General features: G+C 39.6%; 1 protein-coding gene across 2 annotated transcripts in view; it reads left to right on the top strand.

The window, feature by feature from the left end:
* LOC120426047 (proton channel OtopLc) overlaps positions 1–14,307 on the top strand; it is a 33,807-nt gene extending 19,500 nt beyond the window's left edge. Inside the window, exons 1-8 of one of the 2 annotated variants that reach the window (XM_052706117.1) lie at positions 9,148–9,253; positions 9,321–10,034; positions 10,333–10,450; positions 11,239–11,338; positions 11,672–11,878; positions 12,612–12,772; positions 12,848–13,013; positions 13,099–14,306. In XM_052706117.1, the coding sequence (XP_052562077.1) occupies positions 9,201–9,253; positions 9,321–10,034; positions 10,333–10,450; positions 11,239–11,338; positions 11,672–11,878; positions 12,612–12,772; positions 12,848–13,013; positions 13,099–14,063 (2,484 nt within the window). In that variant the 5' untranslated portion in view covers positions 9,148–9,200 and the 3' untranslated portion in view covers positions 14,064–14,306. Of the gene's footprint in view, positions 1–9,147; positions 9,254–9,320; positions 10,035–10,332; positions 10,451–11,238; positions 11,339–11,671; positions 11,879–12,611; positions 12,773–12,847; positions 13,014–13,098 lie in introns of those variants that run through there. The other variant, XM_039590767.2, reaches the window with a different exon arrangement.
* Positions 14,308–14,683: the final 376 nt, after the last annotated feature.

The following is a 14,683-nucleotide window of genomic DNA, read 5'->3' as shown; positions in this document are numbered from 1 at the left end:
TCGTAAAAACACGAACAAGTCAAGTTCACCCCAGGGTATGGTTAAGAGATAACCGAACATGGCCACGAACATAAATTGTTCGAGGCGTATCTGCGAAAAATCTTGTTGAGTTTATTTGACCAACAATGCCACATCAAGTTGAGTTTATAGTAGCAAACAACTGAAATCTTCCAAAAATCATATCAAGTTCATAAAGTAGATTTTGATCCCAAAAATAATTTTATTGGTTTTTAATGCACCCCGCCACAATTCAGACCCCCCCCCCTCCCCCCTTCTTCCTCTTCACAAATATGAGTAATATTGCAGGAATATACGCACTTACATCAAAACAAGATTTTTCAAAGTTGAAAAATTATTTTACTTTAAAAACTCATTAAAAAATTGTGGAGAAAGCGTTGAATTGCCAAAATGTCATAATAATTTTCCAAATCACGAAAAATCCAAAGTCTCTATATTCCATTTTTTTAAATTAAAAATAACAGTTTATGAAAATATTCCTAAAATTGCATAAGTCCAAAAATCCACAGTAAAATTCCAAAAAGCCTGGTTCTTATCAAAATAATTTTTCAAAATGTTGAAAAATATTCAACTGGCTGAGAGCAAAAATTTCGCAAAGTCCTTAAATTCTAAAAAATTCTACCAAAAATCTTATCGTGATACTGATCCCGTAAATTTTCTAAGTGCCGGAACGATTTTTGTAGGGGGTATATCAATAATTATTAAAAACCAACTTTCGAATTTCAAAATTTCAATGAAGACGTTTTGTTAGGGACATTATTTTAGGAACAAACTGATGTTTTTGTAAAAATCGGACGAAAATTTCCTGTAATTTCGACGATTTTTCCGAAATTTTACTGGCTAAAAGCCAAAATTTTGCTAAGTCCAAAAAATCAAATAAATTCTACCGAAAATCTTGTCGTGATACGGATCCCGTAAATTTTCTAAGTGCCGGAACGATTTTTGTAGGGGGTATATCAATAATTATTAAAAACCAACTTTCGAATTTCAAAATTTCAATGAAGACGTTTTGTTAAGGACATTATTTTAGGAACAAACTGATGTTTTTGTAAAAATCGGACGAAAATTTCCTGTAATTTCGACGATTTTTCCGAAATTTTACTGGCTAAAAGCCAAAATTTTGCCAAGTCCAAAAAATCAAATAAATTCTACCGAAAATCTTGTCGTGATACGGATCCCGTAAATTTTCTAAGTGCCGGAACGATTTTTGTAGGGGGTATATCAATAATTATTAAAAACCAACTTTCGAATTTCAAAATGTCAATGAAGACGTTTTGTTAGGGACATTATTTTAGGAACAAACTGATGTTTTTGTAAAAATCAGACGAAAATTTCCTGTAATTTCGACGATTTTCCGAAATTTTACTGGCCAAAAGCCAAAATTTTGTTAAGTCCAAGAAATCAAATAAATTCTACCAAAAATCTTGTCGTGATACGGATCCCGAAAATTTTCTAAGTGCCGGAACGATTTTTGTAGGGGGTATATCAATAATTATTAAAAACCAACTTTCGAATTTAAAAATTTCAATGAAGACGTTTTGTTAGGGACATTATTTTAGGAACAAACTGATGTTTTTGTAAAAATCAGACGAAAATTTCCTGTAATTTCGACGATTTTTCCGAAATTTTACTGGCTAAAAGCCAAAATTTTGCTAAGTCCAAAAAATCAAATAAATTCTACCGAAAATCTTGTCGTGATACGGATCCCGTAAATTTTCTAAGTGCCGGAACGATTTTTGTAGGGGGTATATCAATAATTATTAAAAACCAACTTTCGAATTTCAAAATGTCAATGAAGACGTTTTGTTAGGGACATTATTTTAGGAACAAACTGATGTTTTTGTAAAAATCAGACGAAAATTTCCTGTAATTTCGTTGATTTTTCCGAAATTTTGGTTCAAAGCAAAAATAAACATCAAAATAATTTATCATGTTTCCAAACTCCCGAAAATTTTCTAAGTCCCAAAAAAATGCTTTTTCTGTAAAAAGTAAAGAATTAAAAAATATACGCAAAAATGTCAAAGTCCAGCATAAATAAAATCAAACTTTAAAATATCAGCTCATGAAAATTATTCTAAGTATCGGAAATTGAAAATTCGGTCAGTGACTGCAAATTTTGCTAAGTCCAGCATAAATTTGAAACAAAGTCAAAATAATCATTTCATGATGTTCGGGTAAAATTTTTGAAAAAAATTTAATTTTCGAATTTTTTGCTAAGTCTAAAAAAACTACCACTAACAGCTCAATATCAACTGTAGATAATGCAGTATGATCATGGAATATACTTTCCATGATACGCAGTCGGTTTCAAAAGTCGTCATAACTCGAGGAGTTTACAACAAGATGCAAATAAACAAGCCAAGATAGTTCGAAGTTATCGCAACCAACTCACTTTCCGCCCGGGAACCAATAACACAGAAGGAATCATGAAGGAATAACAAGATTTGTTATTTTGTGCGGAGAGGTCGAGCAGCATAATAACAAAAATTGTTATTGAACTGATATGTTTCCATAACAAAAAAAGTTATTGTTTTGGTTTATTTGCCATTTGCCAATAAAGCTGCAGTTGCCATAACTCCTCTGTACAAGTCAGGGCTGCAGAGTCGGGTACCTCCAAGCGACTTTGAATCCATCCCGGGCAGACGGTAATAACAAAATTCATGCAATTTCAATAACAAATACTGTTAAAATAACGATAAGTGTTATGGAATATTCTTGCAAAATCCATGTTTGCATAAGAGTTCAATAACAGTTTATGTTATCATAACAAAATTCGTTATTGGTCTGATATTGGTTGAAAGCCAAAACAACTTTGGAATAACAATTATTAATATGGAAAAATAACTCCAACTGTTATTGGGATGATCAGATTAGTTGTTAAAATAACAAAAAATAATAACAAAGATTTGTTCGAAGAATAACTCAATATGTTATTAGTCTGTTATTACAATAACAATCCAATAACAAAAAAATCATAACGACGAATAACAAAACTTGTTATAAATAACATAAAATGTTATTGGCTTAGAATATTCAATTATCAAAAAATGTTATTCCCACGTTATTTCCGTCTGCTCGGGATACTTTGAAGACAACTCCGACTCTGGATGCAGGATATGACGTCAACGCTGACTTCAACTCTCCAAAAAAAACCCGACTCCAAGTAAAAGTTGCTGAAAATTAGCTGAATCCGATGCCGACTCCGAGGTCTCACTCCAGCTCGAACTTCAACGTCAGCTCCGACTTCATGGCTCGGTGAAAATAATAACAGTTTTTGTTATTCATATTTCAAAAATGCTCAATAAATAAATCAATTCCCTAACAAAATTATAACAATATTAAAAAAAAACAACTCTCAAAAGTTAATTTCATCGGATTAATTTTAGCTTAAGGACTCTATTTCATGGTCAAATAAATTACCCCGATGAAGTTGGTCAAAATTATTGCATAGTTCTAGCCAATTTGAGTAAAGTCCCTTAGGGGGTAAATGAAATAATTAAAAAAATCAACTATCAAAAAAATTCAACTTTTTAGAATAATTTTAGCTTAAGGACCCCATTTCATGTCCAAAATAATGACCCTGACGAAAATGGTCGAAATTATCCCATAGTTCTAGCCAATTTTAGCAAAGTCCCTTTGGGGGGATATTAAATAATTTCAAAAATCAACTTTAAAAATTTAAACTTTTTAGAATAATTTAACTTAAAGACCCCATTTCATGGTCAAATTAATTACCCTGACGAAATTGGTCAAAATTATCCCATAGTTCTAGCCAGTTTTAGCAAAGTCCCTTAATAACAGACAGAATAATAACAGATTGTGTTATGGACACTTAGAAACTTTTCCATTTGTGCGATTTATGGTAATTTTATTTCTAAGTCAGAATAACAAACGAATAACAAATCTTGTTATTAGGAGAGTTTTTGGAATGTATGTATAACAAAATCAAACCATCCACATTAACGACCCCCGGGTCTTTTGTGGTCTCTATTGCAAGTTTCTGCTCGAACCTAGGAGTCCGAAGGCTTGAATGGGGAGAGCGCCCAAACCTCTTTTTACTCCAAGGAACCTTCCACCCCAGTGTTTGAACTGACGACCTTCGGATTGTGAGTCCAACCGCCGCCAGCGATTCCACCGGAGTAGGCTTGGTTTGGTGTGCTGTTTGTACATATGGCATGGAGACAACTCCTACACCTGGAATGACTTAACGGCCTAACAACCAAGGCCGGGACCGACATTTTACTTCCTCATCCGATGGAAGGTTGCAGCAGATGGGAATCGAACCCAGAATCATCCGCTTACAAAGCGGACAGCGTAACCATTCGGCCACGCACTGCCACTATGTATGTATAACATTTCCTCTTATTAGCGTGTTATGAAACATTTTCAATCTAATATCACTGCAATACCAAACCTTATTATTTTATCAGAAACTGTTATTATTTTTTTCTTCTTGATGTTGAAGTTCAGGATAAAATAACAACACTTTCTGGTATTTTAACAGAATTTGTTATTGAAATATTATAAATTTTGTAATTACCGTATTCAATTAATACGCCATTTTAAAATGTTATTCTTGATTAAAAAAAATATGAAAATATTGTTTTTGAAAAGATCAGAAAATTTCACGAATGTTTCATTATTTATACATTGAAAATCGGACCTTTGGTTGGTGAGATATCGACGTTAGAAAATGGTGGTTTGTTTGGGTCAGAATAAGAAAACATCAATATTCCAATTTTCCTGCAACAAAGTTCAAATAAAGCAACATATAGAGAATTTTCTTAGCTTTTCAAAAACATTTTTTTCAAAAGTGGGCAAACATGGGCACTAATAAAAAAAAATAAATGACTGCGAAATGTCTATAACTTGAAAATGGTGCACATTATCAAAATTGCACTGAAGTACTTTTTTTTATTGAAAATTCGATTATACATACGTTCTGGAAATTTCTAAAATGTTGGCCTTTGATGTCCCCTAAAACATATCAGAAAAAATAAATAAAAAAAAGTGTTCTGTGCAAATCAAATTGTTGTGACATAAAGTGAAATTAAAAAAAACACCAAATTTTTTTTTACCGTGTATCATTTTTATTTTCACTGTAGTCCTTTGCCGAAGACGCCAAATCGATAAAAAATTTCCTTCAAAAGATACATTTTTTTTGAATTTTCATACATAATTTTTGTATGGACAGCTGCCTGTATGGAAAATTATATGATCAAACTAATGATGCAAAATGTTGTTGTGTTGGATTAGATTAGATTAGATTAGATTAGATTAGATAAGATTAGATTAGATTAAATTAGATTAGATTAGTTTAGATTAGATTAGATTAGATTAGATTAGATTTTATTAGATTAGATTAGATTAGATTAGATTAGATTAGATTAGATTATATTATATTAGATAAGATTAGATTATATTAGATTAGATTAGATTAAATTAGGTTAGACAAACTTATGATGCAAAATGGCTTCTTTGAACATACCGAAAAAGACCGATTTCGTAGAGAACTGCTCTATTGTTGCATAAACTACTTATAAATATTCACAAAGTTTCAGAGTACAGACTTCGCAAAACACGCGTTTATGAAGTATTTTTGTAATCCATTGAATGTCAGTTCATGAATGAGTAAAACAAAAATTCACAGTGCTTAAAAAACACTGTGTCATTTTTCTATATAAAAATAGTGCAAAATTGTTTAAATTTGTACAGCACAGCATTTTAAGTAGAAAAATTATAGTTCCTCCCACCTTTGTCATATTTGTATAGTGCCCACAGGCAAGAACTCGTGAAGGAAATCACAGTCTATATTCGTTTCCTGGATTTTCCCCGGTTAATTGGAAGAGAAAATGAAAACCAATGAACCAGTCACCTTTTCCTGTTCTCAGCTGGAAAGAAGAGTATGAGTGCAGACATAATCGTACGAGTGTGGGTACAAATATGATTTGCAAACAAAACACCTCCCAACAAGAAGGGAATTGATTGATTCGATATGTGAGTGGTGTTTGCTTTTCTTGCCAACAAGCTCTACCACAGTCCGCATCAGGATTACGACGAAGGTCAACGGAGAGTGAAAGCAGTTATAAGTGGGCGTCATGAAGAAGGAGCTTTTTCTTGTGCTTTTGGGTAGCAACAGGACGAAAAAAGGAAAATAAATGTAATCGGATTTCGTGGTGTCCATTGTGGAATTTCCCACCCATATATCGCCAAAATGAGCACTTTTCCTCCACTGAAAGAGGCTCAGGCTAACGAACGACTTGTTGGCAGCTGCTACCGGGGACTTGCTGGAACTGGATAGGAATTTCTCCCGCTCAGCTGCTGTGATTTGTGTGTTTGATTTGACCGAATCTGAGAAGTATAAACGTGCAAAGCAATATGTATACGCAAAGATTCTCGCTTTCTTCTTGTTGACTTTGCTGGTCGCAGAATGCGATCTGATGTGGGATGAAGATTCAATATCAAGATCTTAGACGGCGGTGTGGGGCAATACATTTTATCGGAGAAAAATGTACTAAAAATAGCAGCCATTCAGAAGCGGATCGATTGAAATTGATACAGGTTTAAGGGCGAAAGAAATCTCCAAAATAACATTTTCAACTGCTTTTTATTTTTGAAAAGCATCGGAACGAAAAAATCCTAAAACTTCACACATTTTTTATTACAATTTAGATTCAACAGTAGAAAATGTGAAAAACAAACACAAAATTTAAAAAGTGAATGTAAAAGCAAGAAGAACTAAAAAGCCTTACAGTTATGAAAAGTGGTGGTAGAACAATTGAAATATTATCGTTAACAAACATTTACTAAACAAGATTAATGCAAATAACAATACTGAAAATGAAACAAGAAGAAAAGAGAAGTTAAAATTTTCGTAGAGCAAAATTTGTTCTTATATCTTTTTTTCGCAAATTAATTTTTGGTGTTAACCTTCCTATGGCAGTTTTTGACCAAATCCGGTTCCCTTAGACTTTGGATGTCCCTTTTCTGTAATCAACCTGGAAAACCGGATTTGGTCACTGTGGCCACCGGGAATCTGCTACATCCGTAAAAATACCTTTTTGAGACCCCAACTCTGACAACCTGTATTCGGGTTGCTTTCAGAAAGGGGACATCCTAAACTTTCATTTGAGGATTTGGTCAAAAACTGGATTTTTTACGATTTTTTTTTAATTTGTATGTATGTATGTATGTATGATCCCCATACCCGCAGGCAACTTGGTCCCGAAACACATGTGAGCGCTAGGTGAACAATTCGATCATCTTTTACTCCGTAATCTGTACACCCACGTGCATAAGTTTTTTTGCACGAATTTCAATGCTACAAATACCGACGCATAGATCAAAATGGTTTCCCGCTTCCCTCCCCAAGCGCCGGAAATTTGTAGCGGGTGTAGGGACACTTTGCATAGACGCCCTTGTTCCCATCACGTCACTGAGGGTATGGAGCGACGAGAAATTAATAAGCATGCCCCCCAGTCGAACCTTCATTAGAGAAGCAGGCAATCCACAACTCACAGCGAACGACTAAGGGAACACCCTACCGCGTATATAATAAGGTTGGCGTGGATGTCTTGAGTGGTTTGAGCGAATGTAAGAGTATTAGTGAGAGAGTTTTTTTTTTGTTTTAGAAAAGGAACGGGCTCACCAAACAATGTAATCTTCAAGACCAGCTTCAGTTGAGTTCGAGGAGTTTTCCGATTTAATAAACTTGCGACCGGATGAACTCCCTTCGACTTAAAACTGCCAACCACAACTTTCAGCTGGTGACGTATCCGATGGACTCCTCCGTTGTCCATGAAAGTGTACCGGATGAATTTGCTGCTGCTGGAAAATCTTGACTGATCTTGATCTTTATTATGATGATTCTTCGCGTTGGAACCGGAAAGCAGCTCCAATATCTGCAACAGGCTCGGGCTCTACGTTATTTGGCCGTTTTGACACCAAACCCCTTTTCGAAATCCAGGTTGTGTTCCAATTGCTCCGCTGGATACCACTGCTGAACCGCTTGTCCTTGACCACCAAGTTTTCCACCGAATATTGCCAGGAAAGGGCAAAATTAAATATTTGTTTTATTTTTTGGACGAAAAATTGAAGGACCAAATTGACAGCGAAAAAAATCGAACCACACACGCGCAGGTCATTGGTCCTGGCTAATTAATCACCTTACCTTTAAAACGTTTCAAGCAAAAATTGGTTTGGCCGTTCCGGAGATGTTTTTTTTTGAAAATGTGGTTTTATGCGAAAAAAACGCAATGTTTTGAACCACCCTATTTTGGATAGGTTACCCTAATAAACAAACAAAATACGGGTCTCAATATTGTGGCCAACGAACTCAATATTGTGGCCAACGAAAACTGCCAAATCGGAGCCCTTTTGATCTTGATCCTACTGGGTTAACGTAGAATCGTTGCATTCAGCTTTTTAGGACAATAGTTGATTTCCCCCTAGAATTAAATCCTAAAATTCGCTTAAATCATCGACTCCAAACGGAACGAAATGTGTTGTCTGCACGACCAAATTCCCCACTTTAAGCATTACTTTTAATCTTTTGAAGATTGATGCGCTCATCTTCCCTCCAATTTGTTAGTATCCAAATTTAGAACGTACTTAATCAAATTAGTCTCTTTCTCCCCAAATTCAACTCTGCATGTAGTTGTCTGCGCCGGTTTGCGTGAAAAGACCGAGATCATCTGTTATCATTTCGGTTGAAACATGCGAGGGGTAATGTGATAATGGTCCACCCCTCAATCGAATTGCGTGCTCCGGCGCGGGGGAGTCTTCGCATCAACCGCTCAGCTGGAGCTTGGTTCGCTCGTCAGCTGACTTGCTCAGTGCTGAGTGAGGGCGTTAATCAGGGATTAGTTGGTGGTTGTAAAACGGGGTTTTAGGTACTGAATGGTCGCATTTTCACAGCTGGACGTTGAGTTGTCTCCTCCGTGAATTGCTATTGTTGTGGGGACGCTTATGTTGAAGGGTTCGATTACCGGATATCTCAATTTGGAGACGCTCGTGAGACGGGGGTCGTTTGTCAAAAGCACAATTCTTTTTTATTGACTGTTCCACGGCTCTGATTTGAGGTTATTAAACGACCTCAGCAGCGAAAGTGGACGATCAGTCAAATGTGCAAGGGTAATGGAGCAGATCGTTACAGTTCTTCAGTGATCTCTGAGCTTTGGAGGATGCTGCAGTATCTCCATCGGGATCGAGTCTTGTATCATAGGGAATGTCATGGGTTGGGATTCTAACAGCTGTGGGAGTTCAACAAGTAACTAACCTATTTTTTCTCTTTTTTCCTACAGGGACATCGACCTACCAACGCAGCCCATCATGCCCTCCCCCTCAGTTCCTCAGAACGCGATCGTATCGCCGGAGACCTTCAGCAATCACTCCTCTCCAACGCAGTCCTCCCAGCACCTCCCAACGGTCCCAATAACCTCGCAACCCCTACCCACACCTCCTCCACCACCTCCCCTCTTATCCGAAGCCCAATCCCACCCTCAGTTGCCCCAACTCCCGCAAGACTACCATACCACGATCGCCGTGGAGTCCGAATCCGCGCTAAGTTCCTCGATCGGAACCGGTGGCAGCAAAACCCACCTCGGATCTTCCACAACCTCCTCCGCGGGTGGCCCTTCCACGTTCCAGCGGGTCCCGACGCCAACCCAAAGCGTAAAAACGCCACCCTCGGTGGTCATCATTCCCGGCGGCGGTCCCGGATGTTCCACGACCCCTTCGACTAGTGATGCCGGCGGCAGCAGGCCAGCAGGTCCAAGCGGAGGACCCTCGCCGGTAGCCGGCCCGTACCACTACCAGCAGCGACACCAGCCCGGAGGATCACCACTGGCCCAGGTGGCCACGCCCTCCACGACGGTCGCCACTCCGGCCCAGCACCATCTGGCGGTGCTGTACCACTCCTCGCACCATCACCATCTGCATCCGATTCTGAACACGACCCGGCGGCCGTCCCGACTCCCGGAACCGATCTACTACCAGCAGCAAAGGGAGGTGAAGCCGTAAGTAGTGGATCTTGAAATCGACGGTTTGGCAACCCGGCGCAGCTGTCAAAAGGATGCAATTCTGAAGGACATAACTTCAGATGCAAACAATCGTTTCAGTGACATTTCGAAAAGATAGACCTAACTTGTAAACAATCCAAGCGTGATTGTGATAAAAGGTCCTAAGTCAGTTTGTTTATTTTATAAAAAATGGCCCTTCAAAAATGCATAGTTTGACAGTTGAGCAGGGTTGCCAGACAATATTTTTTTGAAATCATTTTTTACATTATTTCATCCATCATTTTTCAAAATCTAGTGGAGAAGCGTTGGCCACGACCTTGTCGGCGCTCTACGGGAAGCTGCTGGTGGTGATGGGGATCGCGTTTCCGATGGCCGAGGTTATCTCCACGTACATTCCGCCCTCGTTTTATGAGGTGAGTGAGAGGTTTTGTGATCGAAGTCGTAAATCATCTGGTGAGATCGTTAGTAGCGGTGGACTTAGTTGGTGTTTAGATGTTTGAAAGCAAGGTTGTAAGCCCTAAATTGGAAATTATTTTGTTTCAAATGAATATCCAAGGGCACTTTGTCCTAATGTTCAACATAAATAACTTCACTCAATTATAATGTCCTACGAAAGGACACCTTATTTGACACAATATTTTACAACAGGGAATAAGGCTAACTTGACCCTAATACACTCAACCCCACTGGTTGGACACTTTTTCGTTTGACACTTTTTAGTTTGTACCCCGTTGGTTTGACAAAATCAAACTATAAAATTAAGAACTGTCACTTTTTACACGGCGCTCACGCACACTAACAAACGTTTGGTAGTGTGTGTGAACTCCTTGTAAAAGGAGTGTCAAAATAAAAAGTGTCAACAACAACAACAGGGGCAACCTGAATTTGTGACAGTCTGTTTTAAAAATGTCTTATGAAAGATAATAATTGATCAGAAATTTTAAGATTTGATATAAATACGATGTCTTAAGCTCTGATAAACATTTTCCCTCGTTTCAACTTAAAATTACAACTCAACTCATCTCATCATCTTCAATTGATTTTCCATCAAGTGCAGCTTGCAGCAGATTGATTGATACGAGCTTCATCTGCTCGTCAACTCAATTATTCCACTATCCATCGAACCGTCCGCAACCAGCAAGGGCAAAACGTCATTAAAAACATCATTTCCAATGCCTTCCCCTCTTTTCCACCTTTGCAGGGCTTCTACCTGTATCTCTACATCGGCAGCATGGTGTTCCTCCTGTTTATGTACACGACACTGCTCTGGGGCAAACCAAAGACTCCCCCTCCCGTCAAAAGTAAGCACTTACTCCTACATTATTTTAGGTTATTTATTGTTAAATTCCGTCAAAATTTGACTACTATCCAGATTTTTAAGGCTTGTAGGATGTTACGAATAGTAACGGCGTTAGGCACGCCAGAAATGTCAAAACGCCTAGCGGTATCAACGTTATACAAAAGTGTAGCTGTCATTCCATGACGTACCGAGCGATTTTGACATTTTAGGCCTGCGTAACGCCGTTATTATTCGTAACGTCCTCCATGCTTCAAAATCTGGATTGTTTAAGCTATTTTAAGCATAAAAATGTTAAATTAGCAAAATATTCAATTAACTTCCCACTTCTTCGCAGAACAACCCACCAAGGCGGCGATAATCCACCGGACGCAGAGCACGACCTGCTCGACGGACAGCGGCGAGCGGTCCGACAGCGAGGACGACACGGTCAGTTCGGAGCCCAAGGTCATGATCCCGACGCAGCGAATGTCGATGGCGTCGGCGGCGGCCGCCTCCCGCATTCAGCACTTTGGCAGCTTCTACCTCCGGATGGGGGCCGTCGGTAAGGCTTCCCAGAATCGGAACTCGGAACGGGGGTTCCTTGGGTGGAAAAATGGGGAGAGAGTTCTCTGGAAATTGAAATATTTGTAACACGTTTGAGAGTTAAACCTTTTGCTCATTTGTTTTTGTTGTTGTTTTTTTTATTTTTTTATTAATTGTATTTATATTTTTCTCTTCTTCAAATGGTCAGACACTAGATTTTTTTAAGCAATTGGACTGTATCCAGTTTTTTTATGAATGGTGCACGCCCGAAATGTTTGGCTGTCATGCCATGGCACACTTTTTTATAAAGTTGGTACCACTTCGTGATTTTGACATTTCGGGCGTTCACCATTCGTAGCGTCATCTTCGCTTAAAAATCTGGATTCTGATTATACAGCGATTCCACGTCAAATCAGCAGGATCCAAATCAAAAGTGCTCCGATTTGGCTCAAATTTGCCATGGGAGTTCCTTGCTCAAAATAAATTCACTCAGCCCCCGATGGTCACTCGTTGTAAAACTAAATTTTTTCAGCACTCATCGTTTTTATCCAACTCGGTAAACTTCGTTGGATAAATGTACGACTCGTGTTCAAAAAATATTTTTTTTGCCAAACTGCAATTTCGGTTATAGTGGAGAGTTGCTCCACCAAAATAATATAAACTTGCTTTCAATTCAAATTTTTGAACAGCTCATCAATCCCCTTGCAGTAACTAGTTTCTAATTGTTTGTTTGTTCATTTTCAAACCTTCAGCCTTCGGCATCGGCAGCATGATCTACTCGGGGCTGGAGTTCGGGCAGTACTTTGAGTTGGAACGGGACACCAAGTGCCACAACGTGCTGCTCGCGCTGACGCCGGCCACCCGAATGGCGTTCATCTTCATTCAGATGTATTTCATCTTTCTAAACAACGAGGTATGAATCTCTTTGAGGTGTTCGGCCAGTGACTAACCAAATCCGCTGATTTATTTGTTTGTTTTCATTTTGTAGCAAATCAAAGTCTATCGGCACAAGATTTTGGCCCGGTTCGGACTGATGCACATGATTGGCACCAACCTGTCGGTGTGGTTTTCGGTGCTGATCCAGGAGACCAAGCACGAGATACTGACGTTCTACAATCCGGAGAACCGAACGTTGCGGATTTCGCACCGATTGGGTAAGCACAACAAACATTTATTTTTGGTTTCATGCGTAACGCTTAATTGTAACAAATGTTCTAAAATATTCTTATCTTATTCCAGGTAACAAAATGATCCCTCACCCGGTGGAATCCATCGCCCACCTGCGGGTCGCCCGTGGCCTCAAAGGTCCCCACAACATCTTCGAGTGCCGCCGCTCGAACATCATTGGAACTCTGGTCCAGGATGCGTCCCCATTCCTATTTCCCTGTACCATCGAGTACTCACTCATCTGCGCCGCCATCTTGTACGTCATGTGGCGCAGCATAAGCCGACCCCAATCGGAACCACCCCAACGGCAAGAGAGCCTCCATCCGCTCAAGAGGTCACCCCATCACTACTCGGTGGACTGCGCGGGTGCCCACAAAGGACTGTTCATCGGGATTCTGATTCTGGTGCTGACGATCATCTCGTTGATCCTGTTCTTCGTGCTGATCTCCCGGCCCGAGTTTGTCAGTTTGGCCGTGACGGAGGTCAACATCTGCGAGTTGACGCTGTACGGAACGACGACGGCCGCAACGCTGATCGGGATGATTCAGGTTCGCCACATGCAGTACGACGCCTTCCGGAGTTTCAGCCTGGACGACATCCTACTCGTCGGTGGCCAAACCGGCTCCTTCCTGTACAGTACCTTCACCGTGATCGGCGGCCAGTTCATGATGCGCAAGGACACGGTCCTGGTTCTGATCACCGCCCTGGCGTCCCTCGTCGAGACCGCCTGCCAAACCATGTTCATCCTGGACGCCAGCCGGCGATCCGCCGCAACCCAGGAGCACATCCGGAAGAAACCGGGCCGGGAAATCGTCACCTTCCTCCTCGTCAGCAACCTGGCCATGTGGGCCATCAACACGCTGGAAAAGTCCCGCGCCGAGTCGCATCCCATCCAGCTGCACTTTTACGGCCTCTGGGCGTGGACCATCATCACGCACGTGTCGATGCCGCTGGCCATCTTCTACCGGTTCCACAGCACCGTTTGTCTGTGCGAAATTTGGAAGCGGGCCTACAAAATGAAACCGGCTTACATGTAATCTAATCGCCGCCGTTCGAAAGGGGTGCGGGCAGGAGGACTCACTTTCAAGTGTGTTCGAAGCAATTTGGAAAGGAAGAAACATTCGCTGAGCAGTTCTCTGTGAAATCGAAAGTCGATTTGTTTTCTATTTGACTTAGTTTTGGTTTGGGAGTTTTTAATGAAAATCGTTTGCTCATGTTCCTTTTTCACATACTTATGATTTTGGATATGATTTTTTTTTCAAAAAAATCTCATTAAAAATATGGTCAAAGTCACTCATTCCCAAAAACACATTTTTTCTGGGAAAATCATGCTATTATGTTGCAATTTTGGATGCGAAGCACTTGAAATTGAAGTTTTTTAAAAGGTAAATGGGCTAAGAAGTCACCCTAGCCGAGTGGTTATGACCGTTTGTATTGTTTCTGGAAATCTTCTAATGGGAAAGCTTTAAATTCTGGACCAACATTTGAAAGGGGCGGTACGAAATTTTTGTGTACGTCTTTACATTACACGCTTTTAAATGGGACGCAAGGCCGTAAGAGCAATGTAGGGATTAAGGAATTTATTCATGAGTATGGTACATTTTCACTTTAAACGTGAATTTATTTCTTCATGGTGCTCAATTCATGAGCACAATTC

The sequence above is a fragment of the Culex pipiens genome, chromosome 1 (genome assembly GCF_016801865.2).
Source record: "Culex pipiens pallens isolate TS chromosome 1, TS_CPP_V2, whole genome shotgun sequence".
Lineage (NCBI taxonomy): Eukaryota > Metazoa > Arthropoda > Insecta > Diptera > Culicidae > Culex > Culex pipiens.
The sequence above is the reverse complement of the archived record's forward strand: the minus strand, read 5'-3'. Positions and strand labels throughout refer to the sequence as shown.